Raw genomic sequence first — 13630 nt, 5'->3', positions numbered from 1 at the left:
ATAGATCATTACAAAATATGGAGAATAGTCCCCTGTGCTATACAGTAGGTCCTTGTTGGTTATATATGTTATGCATAGTATTGTGTATGTGTTAATCCCAGGCTCCTAATTTATCCCTCCTCCACCCCCCCTTTCCCTTTTGGTAACCGTAAGTTTGTTTTCTGTGTTTGTGAGCCTCTTTCTGTTTCAGAAATAAGTTCACTTGTGTCTGTTTTTTTTTTAGATTGCACATATAAGCAATATCATATGATATTTGTCTTTCTCTGGCCTATTTCACTTAGTATGATAATCTCTATGTCCATCCATGTTGCTGAAAATGGCATTATTTCATTCTTTTTTATGGTTGAGTAATATTACATTGTGTGTATATATATATACCACATCTCTTTATTCATTCATCTGTTGATGGACATTTAGGTTGCTTTCATGTCTTGACTATTGTAAATAGTACTGCAGTGAACATTTTGGTGTATGAATCTTTTAGAAATTATGGTTCTCTTCGGGTATATGTCTAGGACTGGGATTGCAGGATCATATGGTAGCTCTATTTTTAGTTTTTTAAGGAAGCTCCAAACTGTTCTCCATAGTGGCTGTACCAATTTACATTCTCACCAGCAGTGTAGGAGGGTTCCTTTTTCTCCACACGCTATCTAGCATTTATTTGTAGACTTTTTTTTTTCCTTTTTTTTGTGGTACGCGGGCCTCTTACTCTTGTGGCCTCTCCCGTTGCTGAGCACAGGCTCTGGAAGCTCAGGCTCAGCGGCCATGGCTCACGGGCCTAGCTACTCCGCAGCATGTGGGATCCTCCCGGACTGGGACACAAACCTGCGTCCCCTGCATCGGCAGGTGGACTCTCAACCACTGAGCCACCAAGGAAGCCCTATTTGTAGAGTTTTTGATGATGGCCATTTTGACTGGTGTGAGTTGATACCTCACTATCCTTTTTTTTTTTTTTTTAAATTTATTTGGCTGCATTGGGCCTTATTGTGGCACACAGGATCTTTGTTGTGGCATGCAAGATCTTTCTTTGCAGCACATGGGCTTCTTTCTAGTTGTGGTGCACAGGCTCCAGAGCACGCAGGCTCAGTAGTTGTGGCACAAGGGCTCTCTGGTTGTGATGTGTGGGCTGTAGACCACTGGGCTCAGTAGTAGTTGCAGTGTGTGGGCTTAAGTTGCCCCACGGCACGTGGCATCTTGTTTCCCTCCCCGACCAGGGATTGAACCTGGATCTCCTGTATTGCAAGGCAGATTCTTAACCACTGGACCACCAGGGAAGTCCCCTCATTGTATTTTTGATTTGCATTTCTGTAATAATTAGTGATGTTGACCATCTTTTCATCTGCCTTTTGGCCATCTGTATGTCTTCTTTGGAGAAATGTCTATTTAGGTCTTCTGCTCATTTTTTGATTGGGTTGTTTGTTTTTTAGATATTGAGCTATATGAGCTGTTTGTGTATTTTGGAAATTAATCTCTTGTTGGTTGCGTCGTTTGCAAATATTTTCTCCCTTTCTGTAGGTTGTCTTTTTGTTTTGTTATAGTTTCCTTTCCTGTGCAAAAGCTTTTAAGTTTAATTAGGTCCCATTTGTTTATTTTTATTTTTATTTTCATTACTCAAAGAGATGGATCCAGAAAGATATTGCTGTGATTTATGTTAAAGAGCATCTTGCCTATGTTTTGCTCTAGGAGTTTTATGGTATCTGGTTCTATGTTTAGGTTTTTATTCCATTTTGAGTTTATGTTTGTGTATGATGTTAGAGAATGTTCTAATTTCATTCTTTTACATGTAGCTGTCCAGTTTTCCCAGCACCACTTATTGAAGAGACTGTCTTTTCTCTATTGAATATCCTTGCCTCCTTTGTCATAGATTAATTGACCATAGGTGAGTGGGTTTATTTCTGGGCTTTCTATCCTGTTCTATTGATCTATAGTTCTGTTTCTGTGCTGGGACCATTCTGTTTTGGTGACTGTAGCTTTGTAGTATAGTCTGAAGTCAGGGAGCCTGATTACTCCAGCTTCGTTTTTCTTTCTCAACATTGCTTTGGGCCTTTTGTGTTTCCATACAAATTTAAAAATTTTTGGTTCTAGTTCTGTGAAAAGCGCTATTGGTAATTTGATAGGGATTGCATTGAATCTGTAGATTGACTTGGGTAATACGGTCATTTTGACAATATTGATTCTTCCAGTCCAGCAACATGGTATATCTTTCCATCTGTTTGTGTCTTACTTGATTTCTTTCATCAGCGTCTTACAGTTTTCAGAGTACAGGTCTTTGCCTCCTTAGGTAGGTTTATTCCTAGGTATTTTATTCTTTTTGATGTGATGGTAAATGGGATTGTTTCCTTAATTTCTCTTTCTGATCTTTTGTTGTTAGTGTGTAGAAATGCAACAGATTTCTGTGTATTAATTTTGTATGTTGCAACTTTACCGAATTCGTTGATGAGCTCTAGTAGTTTTCTGGTAGTGTCTTTAGGATTTGCTATGTGTAACATCATGTCATCTGCAAAGGGTGACAGTTTTACTTCCTCTTTTCCAAATTGGGTCCCTTTTATTTCTTGTTCTTCTCTGATTGCTGTGGCTAGGACTTCCAAAACTATTTTGAATAAAAAGTGGCGAGAGTGGACATCCTTGTCTTTTTCCTGATCTTAGAGGAAATGCTTTCAGTTTTTCACCATTGAATATGATATTAGCATGGATTTGGCATATGTGGCCTTTTTTATGTGGCCTTTTTTCTGTCATATGTGGCCCCTATGCCCACTTTCTGGAGAGTTTTTACCATAAATGGATGTTGTATTTTATCAAAAGCTTTTAATGCATCTGTTGAGATGATCATATGGTTTTTATTCTTCAATTTTTTTTTTTTTTTTTTTTTTTGGCTGCATTGGGTCTTTTGGCTGCGTTGCTGCGTGTGACCTTTCTCTAGTTGCAGCGAGCGGGGGCTGCTCTTCATTGCCATGTGTGGGCTTCTCATTGCAGTGGCTTCTCTTGTTGTGGAGTGCAGGCTCTAGGTACTGGGGCTTCAGTAGTTGCGTCATGCGGGCTCTAGAGCGCAGGCTCAGTAGTTGTGGCACATGGGTTTTGTTGCTACATGGCATGTGGGATCTTCCCAAGCTAGAGATTGAACCCATGTCCCCTGCACTGGCAGGCAGATTCTTAACCACTGTGCCACCAGGGAAGTCCCTATTCTTCAATTTGTTAATGTGGTGTATCACATTGGTTTATTTGTGGATATTGAAAAATCCTTGCATATCTGGGATAAATCCCACTTGATGATGGTATATGATCCTTTTAATGTATTGTTGCATTCAGTTTGCTAGTATCTTGTTGAGGATTTTTGCATCTATGTTCATCAGTGATATTGGCCTGTTAATTTCTTTTTTTGTGTGGTTATCTTTGTCTGGTTTTGGAATCAGGGTGATGGTGGCCTCATAAAATCAGTTTGGAATTGTTTCTTCCTCTGCAGTTTTTTGGAATAGCTTCAGAAGGATAGGTGTTAACTCTTCTTTAAATGTTTGTTAGAAGTGGCCTTTGAAGCCATCTGGTCCTGTACTTTTGTTGGTTGGGAGTTTTAAAATCACAGATTCAATTTCAGTACTTTTAATTTGTGTGTTCACATTTTCTATTTTTTCCTGGTTCAGTTTTGGGAGAGTGTACCTTTCTAAGAATTTGTCCATTTTTTCTAGGTTGTCCAATTTTATTGGCATATAGTTGCTCGTAAGTTGTCTCTTATGGTCCTTTGTATTTCTGTTGTGTCGGTTGTGATTTCTCCTTTTTCATTTCTGATTTTATTGATTTGAGCACTCTCCGTTTTTTTCTTGATGTGTCTGGCTAAAGGTTTATCAATTTTGTTTATCTTTTCAAAGAACCAGCTTTTAGTTTCATTGATCTTTCTGTTTTCTTGGTCTCTATTTCATTTATTTCTACTCTGATCTTTATGATTTTTTTCCTTCTATTAATTTTGGGTTTTGTTTGTTCTTCTTTCTTTAGCTGCTTTAGGTGTAAGATTAGGTTGTTTCTTTGAGATTTTTCTTGTTTCCTGAGGTAAGCTTGCATTGGTATAAACTTCCTTCTTATAACGCTTTTTTCGTGTCCCATAGGTTTTGAATTGTTATGTTTTCATTTTTATTTGCCTCTAGGTATATTTTGATTTCCTCTTTGATTTCTTCAATGACTCCTTGGTTGTTTAGTAGCATATGGTTTAGCCTCCACATGTTTGTGTTTCTCTCAACTTATTTCTAATTTCTACTGTACTCCCTGGGAAAACCCAATTTTGGTTAAATCCAATTCACCTATTATGTGTCCCTACCTAAGGAGCACAACAGTGCTCATGTTACATTTAAGACCACAAACCTCAAGTGGCCCCTCAGTATTGCCTAGCAATCCTAATATGTTTCCATAGTCAGTTTTATTGAGGTAAAGTTACATATTATATAATTCACTAAATTAAAATATAATTCTTGGTTCTTAGTATGTTCACAGAGTTGTACAACTATCACCACTGTCAATTTTATAACATTTTCATTAACTAAAAAAGAAACCAGTTTCCATCAGCAGTCATTGTCCTTTTCCCCTCAAACTCCCAGCCCTAGGCAACCACTAATCTGCTTTTTGTCTCTATGGATTTGCCTATTCTGGGCGTGTCTTATAAATGGAATTATACAATATGTGGGCTTTTGTGACTAACTTCTTTCACTTAACATATGTTTTCAAGGTTCATCCATATTGTGGCATGTAACAGTACTTCATTCCTTTTTTTCCCCACAGTGGCTGCACCATTTTACATTTCTATCAACAATGTACTGGGGTTCCAGTTTCTCTATGTTCTTGATAACACTTGTTATTTTTTAATATTTAATTATCATAACCACCCTAGTGGGTGTGTAGTGGTTTTTTATTGTGGTTTTGACTTGAATTTCCCTAATGGCTAATGAGCTTGAGCATCTTTTTTGTACTTGTTATCCATTTATATAGCTTCTTTGGAGCAACGTCTGTTCAAGGCCTTTGTCCATTTATACAGCGCAGTTTGTCTTTTTGTTGTTTGGTGGTTTTCTTTATATTTTGCATATTAAACCTCCTATCAGGTATATTATTTGCAAATATATTCTTTCATTTTTGGGGTTGTCTTTTCACTTTCTTGATGTTTCTTGATGCACAACAGTTTTAAATTTTGATGAAGTCCAGCTTATCTGTTTTTTCCCCTTCGGTTGCTTATGCTTTTAGTATCGTATCTAAGAATCTGTTGCCAAATATAAAGTCATGAAGTTGATCCCTAAGAGTTTTTAAATTTTAGTGCTTATGATTTGGTCTTTGTTCCATTTTGAGCTAATTTTTTGTATAGTATGAGATGTTTTGGTGTGTGTGTGTGTGTGTGTGTGTGTAGTGGTAAAATATATATAACATAAGATTTACCATTTTAACAGTTTTTAGGGTAAGTATATTTACATTGTCATTGAATTGTAGGAGTTCTTTATATGTTGTGGATAGTTAGCCCCTTGTCAGATATATGTTTTGCACATATAGTCTCCTTAGCCCCTTGTCAGATATGTGTTTTGCACATATATTCTCCCATTCCATAGGTTGCCTTTTTACTCTGTTGATATCTTTTGATGCACAGTAGTTTTAAATTTAGTCCAATTTATCTATTTTTTTCTTTTGTTTCTTGTGCCTTGGTGTCATAACCAAAAAAGTCATTGCCAAATCCAGTGTCATGAAGCTTTTCCCCTATGTTTTCTTCTAAGTGTTTTAAAATTTTAGCTCTTATATTTAGGTCTTTTATACATTTTGTGGTATTAGCTTTTGTGTATGGTATAAGATAGGGGTCTAAGTTCCTTCTTTTGCTTGTGTGTATCCAGTTTTCCCGCACCATTTGTTGGTATTTTAACTTTTAACCTAGCTATGTCTTTATGTTTTATTTGAGTTTCTTGTAGGTAGCACAGAGTTTGATCTTTCTAATTTTATAAGGGTTGGCAGTCTCTTTTTTTTTTTTTTTTTTTGTGATATGCGGGCCTCTCACTGTTGTGGCCTCTCCCGTTGCGAAGCACAGGCTCCGGACGCGCAGGCTCAGCGGCCATGGCTCACGGGCCCAGCCGCTCCGCGGCATGTGGGATCTTCCCGGACCGGGGCACGAACCCGTGTCCCCTGCATCGGCAGGCGGATTCTCAACCACTGCGCCACCAGGGAAGCCCAAGGGTTGGCAGTCTCTTTTATTAAACCGATGTGTTTAGACCTTTTATATTTAATAAAGTTCTTGAGGTACTTTAAAATGTACCATCCAACTGATTGTGCATTGCTTTTTAGTTTTCTTCCCATTCTCGATTTAATTTTATTTTTGCATTATGTAGGAGGTTTGCTTTATTGAACAAATTAAGTTTGTAGAGAAAAATATACTGAAATTATCTTTTTTTTCCATCCTGTACTCCCTATTCCACATCCCTCACCCCTGTTGATAACCAATTTTATTGATTTCTTTTTTATTCTTACATTGCTTTAAAGCAAAAATAAGCCCATTCATGTTTTCTTAATTCCACTTCTTTTTATGTGAAATGTAGCATACCTATTTTCATTTTGTTCTTTTCTCTGCACTATCCTATAGGTCAGTGGTCCCCAGTCTTTTTGGCGCCAGGGACCTGTTTCGTGGAAGACAATTTTTCCATGACGGGGGTTGGGAGGGTGAGCGGGGGATGGTTCAGGCGGTAATGTGAGCAGTGGTGACCGGCACATGAAGCTTCACTAACTCACCCGCTGCTCACCTCCTGCTGTGTGGCCTGGTTTCTAAAAGGCCGTACACCAGTACTGGTCCACGGCCCGGGTGTTGGACACCCCTGCTATAGGTTAGTCCCTTCATTTTCTCATTGTTTTCTTGTATTTCTTCAGTGACTCTTTTAGATTTTTACTTGTATAGTTTTTCTTTGGAGACCCTTTTTTATTTTTTGAGATGGTTTTATCTATTTTCAGTTTTTTTCCCGAATTTTATCAACTTTCATTTTATTTGTTCCTTTTTTTGTCAGTTTATGGTCTGAGTTTTAAATTTCTTATTCTAGGTTTTTTCTTAACCTGGAGACGATTCTTTCAAATTTGTTTGGAATGTGTTAATTTCTTTTTCTGGGTTGGTGATTAGAGGAGAATGTTCATAAACTGAAATGTTTTTATTTGCATTTTGTATTTTTGTTTTATAGTTGCTTAGTTTGGAATTTCTTCTTTTATTCTTATCATTTCCTGGACAAAAGCTTCCCTTTTGTCACTTTAGTGTACTTCAGTCTAGTGAAGTACAGTTTCTTTTATGGATGGTATTGTTGATATTAGTGTACTGGGAGGGTGGGGAGGAGAGGTTGGCATGTTTCAGTTTTTTTCTTCAGGACCCTTCATTTTTTTTTCCTCCTTTCTTTTTCTTCCATGAATCTGAGGGGTACCACCTCTTCTTTGTGTATCTCCCTCTTTTCCAGTAGCATTGCATCTCTGTGGTTGCCACTTTTGTTCTTCTCACTTTCAAGCTTTTTAAAATGTAGCCGACTGTGTGAAGTACCACATCTTGGACCAGTGTTTGGCCTTAGTGTGGGACACTCTAATTCTGAAGGTGATTTTGTCTGTGCTTTCAGTTTTCCATCACTTTTTCTTATTTTTCATTGAGTCTCTTAAGCCTTCCCTTTCTCTGTTCTGTGTACACACAGACTGGCAGCAGTAGTGGGAGCTCTGTTAGAATTTGTTTATTTCTCTGCTTGCTGGTTATTTGACGTCTGTGGTATGTTTTGTCTCCTAATAATGCTGAAGGTACTGGTCATAGATGGTGTTATTTCTGGTCCTTGTTGGTCTTGTGGTTTTTTCTGGGATGATATGTGGAGAGATTCAGATTTAGGTGATTACCATTATCTTCTAGACCTTTCATTTTCAGCCGTTCTGGATTACCTTATGATCCAGAATGGCTGTGTTCTTTCTGGAACACGGTCTCTTATGTATAGCTTTGAGTTGAATTTTCTTAGATTTTGTTATATTCACTATATTTCTTTTCCTATATTCTTTGATTTTTGGTGCTCTGCTTTAGGCATATTTTTTGGTATATGTTTATTTATTTAGGAAAAATAATTCAATTTCAAGCAGATGAATAAAACATCAAAGTGTCACAGTGGATGCAAATCACCAAACACAGTTGATAGAGTTTTCCAATTGATGATATATATAAAGAGGGCTCAGAGAAAGTGAAGTAGGGCAGAAAATTAATATTGTTGGATAATGTTGCTTTATATTAATACATGTTCCCTTATGTAAAACTCCATATTAAGAAATGCATTTTTCGTAATTTTTTCAAGAATCTTCATACAGCTGTTTGCCCTTTATTGAAATATGAATTATTTTAACATGCTTATGAAACTTAGATTAAGTTGACTTTAACATATTGGAAAGAATAATTTTACATCTTTGAACAATATTTAAAAATAAAATTTCTTCCCATCTCCTTCACCCCCCTCCCTCACTCACCCCCCACTGGTAACAGATATTCACTTCCATGTTGCAGGAATTATTCTTTCTATAATTTTGTTTTTTGTTTTAGAGTTTATCTTTTTTTTCTTTTAATTAATTTATTTACTTTTGACTGTGTTGGGTCTTTGTTGCTGCACATGGGCTTTCTCTGGTTGCGGCGAGTGGGGGCTATTCTTTTTTGTGGTGCATGGGCTTCTCGTTGTGGTGGCTTCTCTTGTTGCGGAGCACGGGCTGTAGGTGCGCGGGCTTCAGTAGTTGTGGTGCATGGGCTCAGTAGTTGTGGCTCGCGGGCTCTAGAGCGCAGGCTCAGTTGTTGTGGTGCACGGGCTTAGTTGCTCCGTGGCATGTGGGATCTTCCCGGACCAGGGCTTGAACCCGTGTCCCCTGCATTGGCAGGCAGATTCTTAATCACTGAGCCACCAGGGAAGCCCAGAGTTTATCTTATATTAATGACTTTTATAGCTCCTTTCTTCCTTATTTTTAAAAATTTAGCTTTCTATGATCTGGTTTGTCAGTTGTAAATAGTATCCTTTGACTTTCACTTATAGTGCATGCAATACTCAATGAACTTATTCGGTTTTCCACTTCTGTCTTCTCTCATTTATTAGTTGCATCATTTCTGCATATAATAATTACATGCTTTTTTCTGTTCTCACCTGTACTTTTAGTCTTAGTTCTAAAATTTAATATATTAAATATTCACTATCAGTTCTTTTGCCAAGTTTCTCTAATCATTTTTTAGTTGAATAGTGCTTGTTTTTAATTAGATTTGACAAGTAGGCCTTGTGAGTATAGTATTTCCTGAGTTCTTATGTGTTTGATACTGTTTTTCTGTAATCTTGATATCTGAAAGACTGCTTGTTGGAATCCAAAATCCTTGGTTTAAAAAATATTTTTTGCCTTGAGTTTCTTTAAAATGCTGCCTTCTTGTTTTTTTGCTTTCCATGTTGCATTTGAGAAGTCCAGTTTATTTTCCATTTTTTGGTAAGTGATTAGGCCTTTTTGTTATTCTGCATGCTTTAAGAATTTTTCTTGAGTGAGATAGGTATATTAGTATATGTCTGGAAATTGACTGTTGAGGGTCCGTTTTCCCAGGTAAATCGTATATACTTTCAGTTTGTAGATTCAGGTGTTTTTCTCCCTGATAAATTTTTTTTTGATTATAATGTTTGTTAGTCTTTTTCATTGTTTTTTGTTTTCTTCTTCAGAGACCCCAATTACACATTTATTGGATCACCTTTGCCTGTATTCTTTTTCATTTTTAATGATGTTTATTGTTTTCTTCCTCATTTTACGAGCAATGCCTGTTAATTGCAGGCAATTAGAAATACATAGAAGCCTAAACTAAAACATGATAATCACCCATAATTCCCACCCTTTAGACATAACCACCATTAGCATTTATTATTATTATTATTTTTTAAAGATTTATTTATTATTTATTTATTTAATTTATTTTTGGCTGCGTCGAGTTTTAGTTGCGGCACACAGTATCTTTTGTTGAGGCACGTGGGATCTTTTGTTGTGGTGTGTGGGCTCTTCATTGTGGTGCGTGGGCTTCTCTCTAGTTGTGTTGTGCAGGTTTTCTCTTCTCTAGTTGTGGCACGTGGGTTCCAGAGCACATGGGCTCTGTAGTTTGCAGCACATGGGCTGTAGTTGAGGCACATGATCCCAGTAGTTGTGGCACATGGGCTTAGCTGCCCCATGGCATGTAGGATCTTAGTTCCCTGACCAGGGATTGAACCTGCATCCCCTGCATTGCAAGGCAGATTCTTTACCACTGGACCACCAAGGAGGTCCCACCATTAGCATTTTGATGCATTTCCTCCCAGTGTTGACACGCGCGCGTGCGCACACACACACGCGCACACACACACACACACACACACACACACACAGAGTAATTGAAGTATAATTTACCTACAGTGCTGTATTAGTTCCAGGTGCACAAAATAATGATTTGCATCCATTGTATTCCATCAGTGGTATGAGAGTACTTGTTTCCCCACAGTAAATGTTTTATAAAATATTTTCATTTTTACTATTAGTATAGGTTTAAAAAAGTATCTATATAATTGTTATGATTTGCATACTTATGAGCCCCTTGTCTATGAAGTGTTTTATCATATTCTTTGCCTATGGGAGGAGGTTAAATATTGGTCTCTGTATTGATTTATAAGAGCTCTCTATATAAGGGAAATTAGCCCTTTATCTGATAAATATGTTGCATACTTTTCCTTAGTTGTTCTGTTGCTTTTTAAAGTACTGATTTAAAATAAGTGACTATGCACTGAATTTAACCTTTATTATTCATTTTTAAACCTTGAATCAAGCTTTCTCTGAACTTGGGTGCGTACTTGCTAGTATTTTGCAGATGGACCAATTTTACATGAGCTTGTATATGACAGATAATTATGTCAGTATATTATGATTTTTAATTTTTATTGGTTCTGAGTCTATATTTTCCTTTTTCTACCATAAGAATCTTTTTCTGATGTTTTCTGTGAACATTTACAACCACCACTGATTCTTCAGAGGCTCAGTGGCCTCTGTTGGCTGTAGAGGAGGTAGAAAGAATACTACTTTTAATGGCAGTCACCCTGATCATATTTCTTGTTTTGCAACAGGAACCAAAGGAGGAGAATGGATTGCAGAAAATGAAGACAAAACAGTCGAATAGAGCAAAGTGTTTGGCTAAAAGAAAAATTGCACGTATGTTTTCATTTTTGTTTTGAGAATGGTTTGGAAATTACAGCAGTCATAGACTTGACACTGGTTTCTTCATTAGGAAGAGGTTTCTCTGAATAAGGTTGTGTGTGCTTCCTGTTAATTCTGGGTTCCATTAAAATTTGTAGGGATCACAGTTAATCTATAGCATATATAACTGACTTATTAAAGACAATGTTGAAATTAAAAATGTGACCTTCAGAGTTAGGCACACTTGGATATGAATCCTTGCTTCACCTTACTATGTGGACTTTAGGCAAGCCACTACTTTCAGCCTACCTCTGTTTCCTCATCAATAACATGCAGATAACACTTAGAAAGTCACTTAGTGGCTCCAATAATGGTGTGTTTTACTCTTTTGTTCATCAAAATTTTTAGGGAAAAACTCTTCTGTGTGTTTCCCGTATTCTTAACACTTCACTCTGGTCATCAAATGTGTAGGGTTTTTTTTTCCCCCACACCAAGCGGTTCTCCAACTCTCTGGCAGACACTGGGTGCCCTACAAATTAAGGAAATCTGACACTCTCAGATCGCACAAGTTAAGGGCTTAATTCTGCAGGACTACCCCTTCTTTTAGATGGCAGTTGCAATTCCAGGTTGTTACCTGTGCTTCTGACTGAGTTGCTATAAATCAGAGGTTCCCATGACCCCTTTCTTGGGTTTGACTAATTTGCTAAAATGGCTCTCAGAATTCAGGGAAACAGTTTACTTATTAGATGACTGGTTTGTTTTAAAGGGTATAACTCAGGAACAGCTAGATGGAAGAGATGCATAGGGCAAGATATAGGAAAAGGAGTGCAGATCTCCATGTCCTGTCCAGGTATCCCAGTACACACACATATTCACCAACCTGGAAGCTCACCAAACATTGTAGTTCAGGTATTTTTATGGAGGCTTCATTATGCAGGTATGGTTGATTAAATCATTGGCCATTGGTGATTGGTTCAACTTCCAGCCAGCCCCTCTCCCTTCCCTGGACGTGACATTGGGGAGTTGGAATGAAAAGTTCTAATCCTCTAGTATATTGGTTGGTTCACCTGGTGACCAGCCCCCATCCTTAGGGGCTTTCCAAGAGTAAGTTCATTAACATAGTCTCTGGTGTGCAGAAGAGGGGATTTGTTATTTTGTTTTTGCATTTGTTACGATTAACAAAAGACACCTTTATTGCTCTTTTCATTGAGGAAATTCCAAGGGTATTAGGAGCTCTGTGCCAGGGCCAGGGGCAAAGATTAGGTATATATTTATTATTATAAATCACATTATCAGAAAACTCTTTTGTTGGAAGTTTTTTCTCTTCTGACTTGGTTACTCAATTGTGAAGTCGTTTAATAATTACTGTATTTTTGGGGCTTCGCTGGTGGTGCAGTGGTTGAGAGTCCATGGTTGAGAGTCCGCCTGCCAATGCAAGGGACACGGGTTGGTGCCCCGGTCCCGGAAGATCTCACATGCCGTGGAGCGACTAGGCCTGTGAGCCATGGCCGCTGAACCTGCGCGTCCGGAGCCTGTGCTCTGCAATGGGAGAGGCCACAACAGTGTGAGGCCTGCATACTGGGGAAAAAAAAATTAAAAAAAGACTATATTTTTGCATTTTAATGTCATGTGAGATGTTTAAGTATTTCAGTGAAGTTTTCAAAACTATGATAACTAGCTGAAATTATTACAACAGTTGATTGAAGATAAAGAAGGATTTTTTTCACTGTTAATTTGAATTTTGGTGATTTAAGGTATAATTCTCAGCCTTATAAAATTAACCATATTTTTTGTTGTTGTTGCTAAATCATTGTGTTATGTCTAGAGGTGGCTGTCACTATGGTTAGATCTGTTGAATGTACTCAAGTTATTTTCAGTCTTGAGAATTATTGATAATAGTTACTTTTTGAGGTGCAATAATCTTTATCAGTTGATAGTTAGGTTTTTGTCACCATTGGTAGACTATTAATAGTTGTTTGCTTGCTGTCTGTTTCACGTTTTTTTTTTTTTTTTTTTTTTCGGTACGCGGGCCTCTCACTGTTGTGGCCTCTCCCATTGTGGAGCACATGCTCCGGACGCACAGGCTCAGCAGCCATGGCTCACAGGCCCAGCCGCTCCGCGGCATGTGGGATCTTCTCAGACCGGGGCACGAACCCGTGTCCCCTGCATCGGCAGGTGGACTCTCAACCCCTGCACCACCAGGGAAGCCCACGTTTTTTTTTTTTTTTTTTTTTTTTTTTTTTTTTTTTTGCGGTATGCGGGCCTCTCACTGTTGTGGCCTCTCCCATTGCGGGGCACAGGCTCCGGACGCGCAGGCCTAGCGGCCATGGCTCACGGGCGTAGTTGCTCCGCGGCATGTGGGATCTTCCCGGACCAGGGCACGAACCCGTGTCTCCTGCATCGGCAGGCGGATTCTCAACCACTGCGCCACCAGGGAAGCCCCCACGTTTTTATATAATTG

At 38.2% G+C, this 13630-nt stretch overlaps 1 protein-coding gene across 5 annotated transcripts in view; it reads left to right on the top strand.

Annotated features, from left to right (window-relative positions):
• The window catches only part of UIMC1 (ubiquitin interaction motif containing 1), a 194844-nt gene that overhangs the window by 84659 nt on the left and 96555 nt on the right, over positions 1-13630 (top strand). For all 5 annotated transcript variants that reach the window (XM_067031939.1, XM_067031943.1, XM_067031942.1 and 2 more), the window contains exon 3: positions 11100-11184. In XM_067031939.1, coding sequence (XP_066888040.1) covers positions 11100-11184 — 85 coding nt within the window. The remainder of the gene's footprint in view (positions 1-11099; positions 11185-13630) is intronic.

The sequence above is a fragment of the Kogia breviceps genome, chromosome 4 (assembly GCF_026419965.1).
Source record: "Kogia breviceps isolate mKogBre1 chromosome 4, mKogBre1 haplotype 1, whole genome shotgun sequence".
NCBI lineage: Eukaryota > Metazoa > Chordata > Mammalia > Artiodactyla > Physeteridae > Kogia > Kogia breviceps.
The sequence above is the reverse complement of the archived record's forward strand: the minus strand, read 5'-3'. Positions and strand labels throughout refer to the sequence as shown.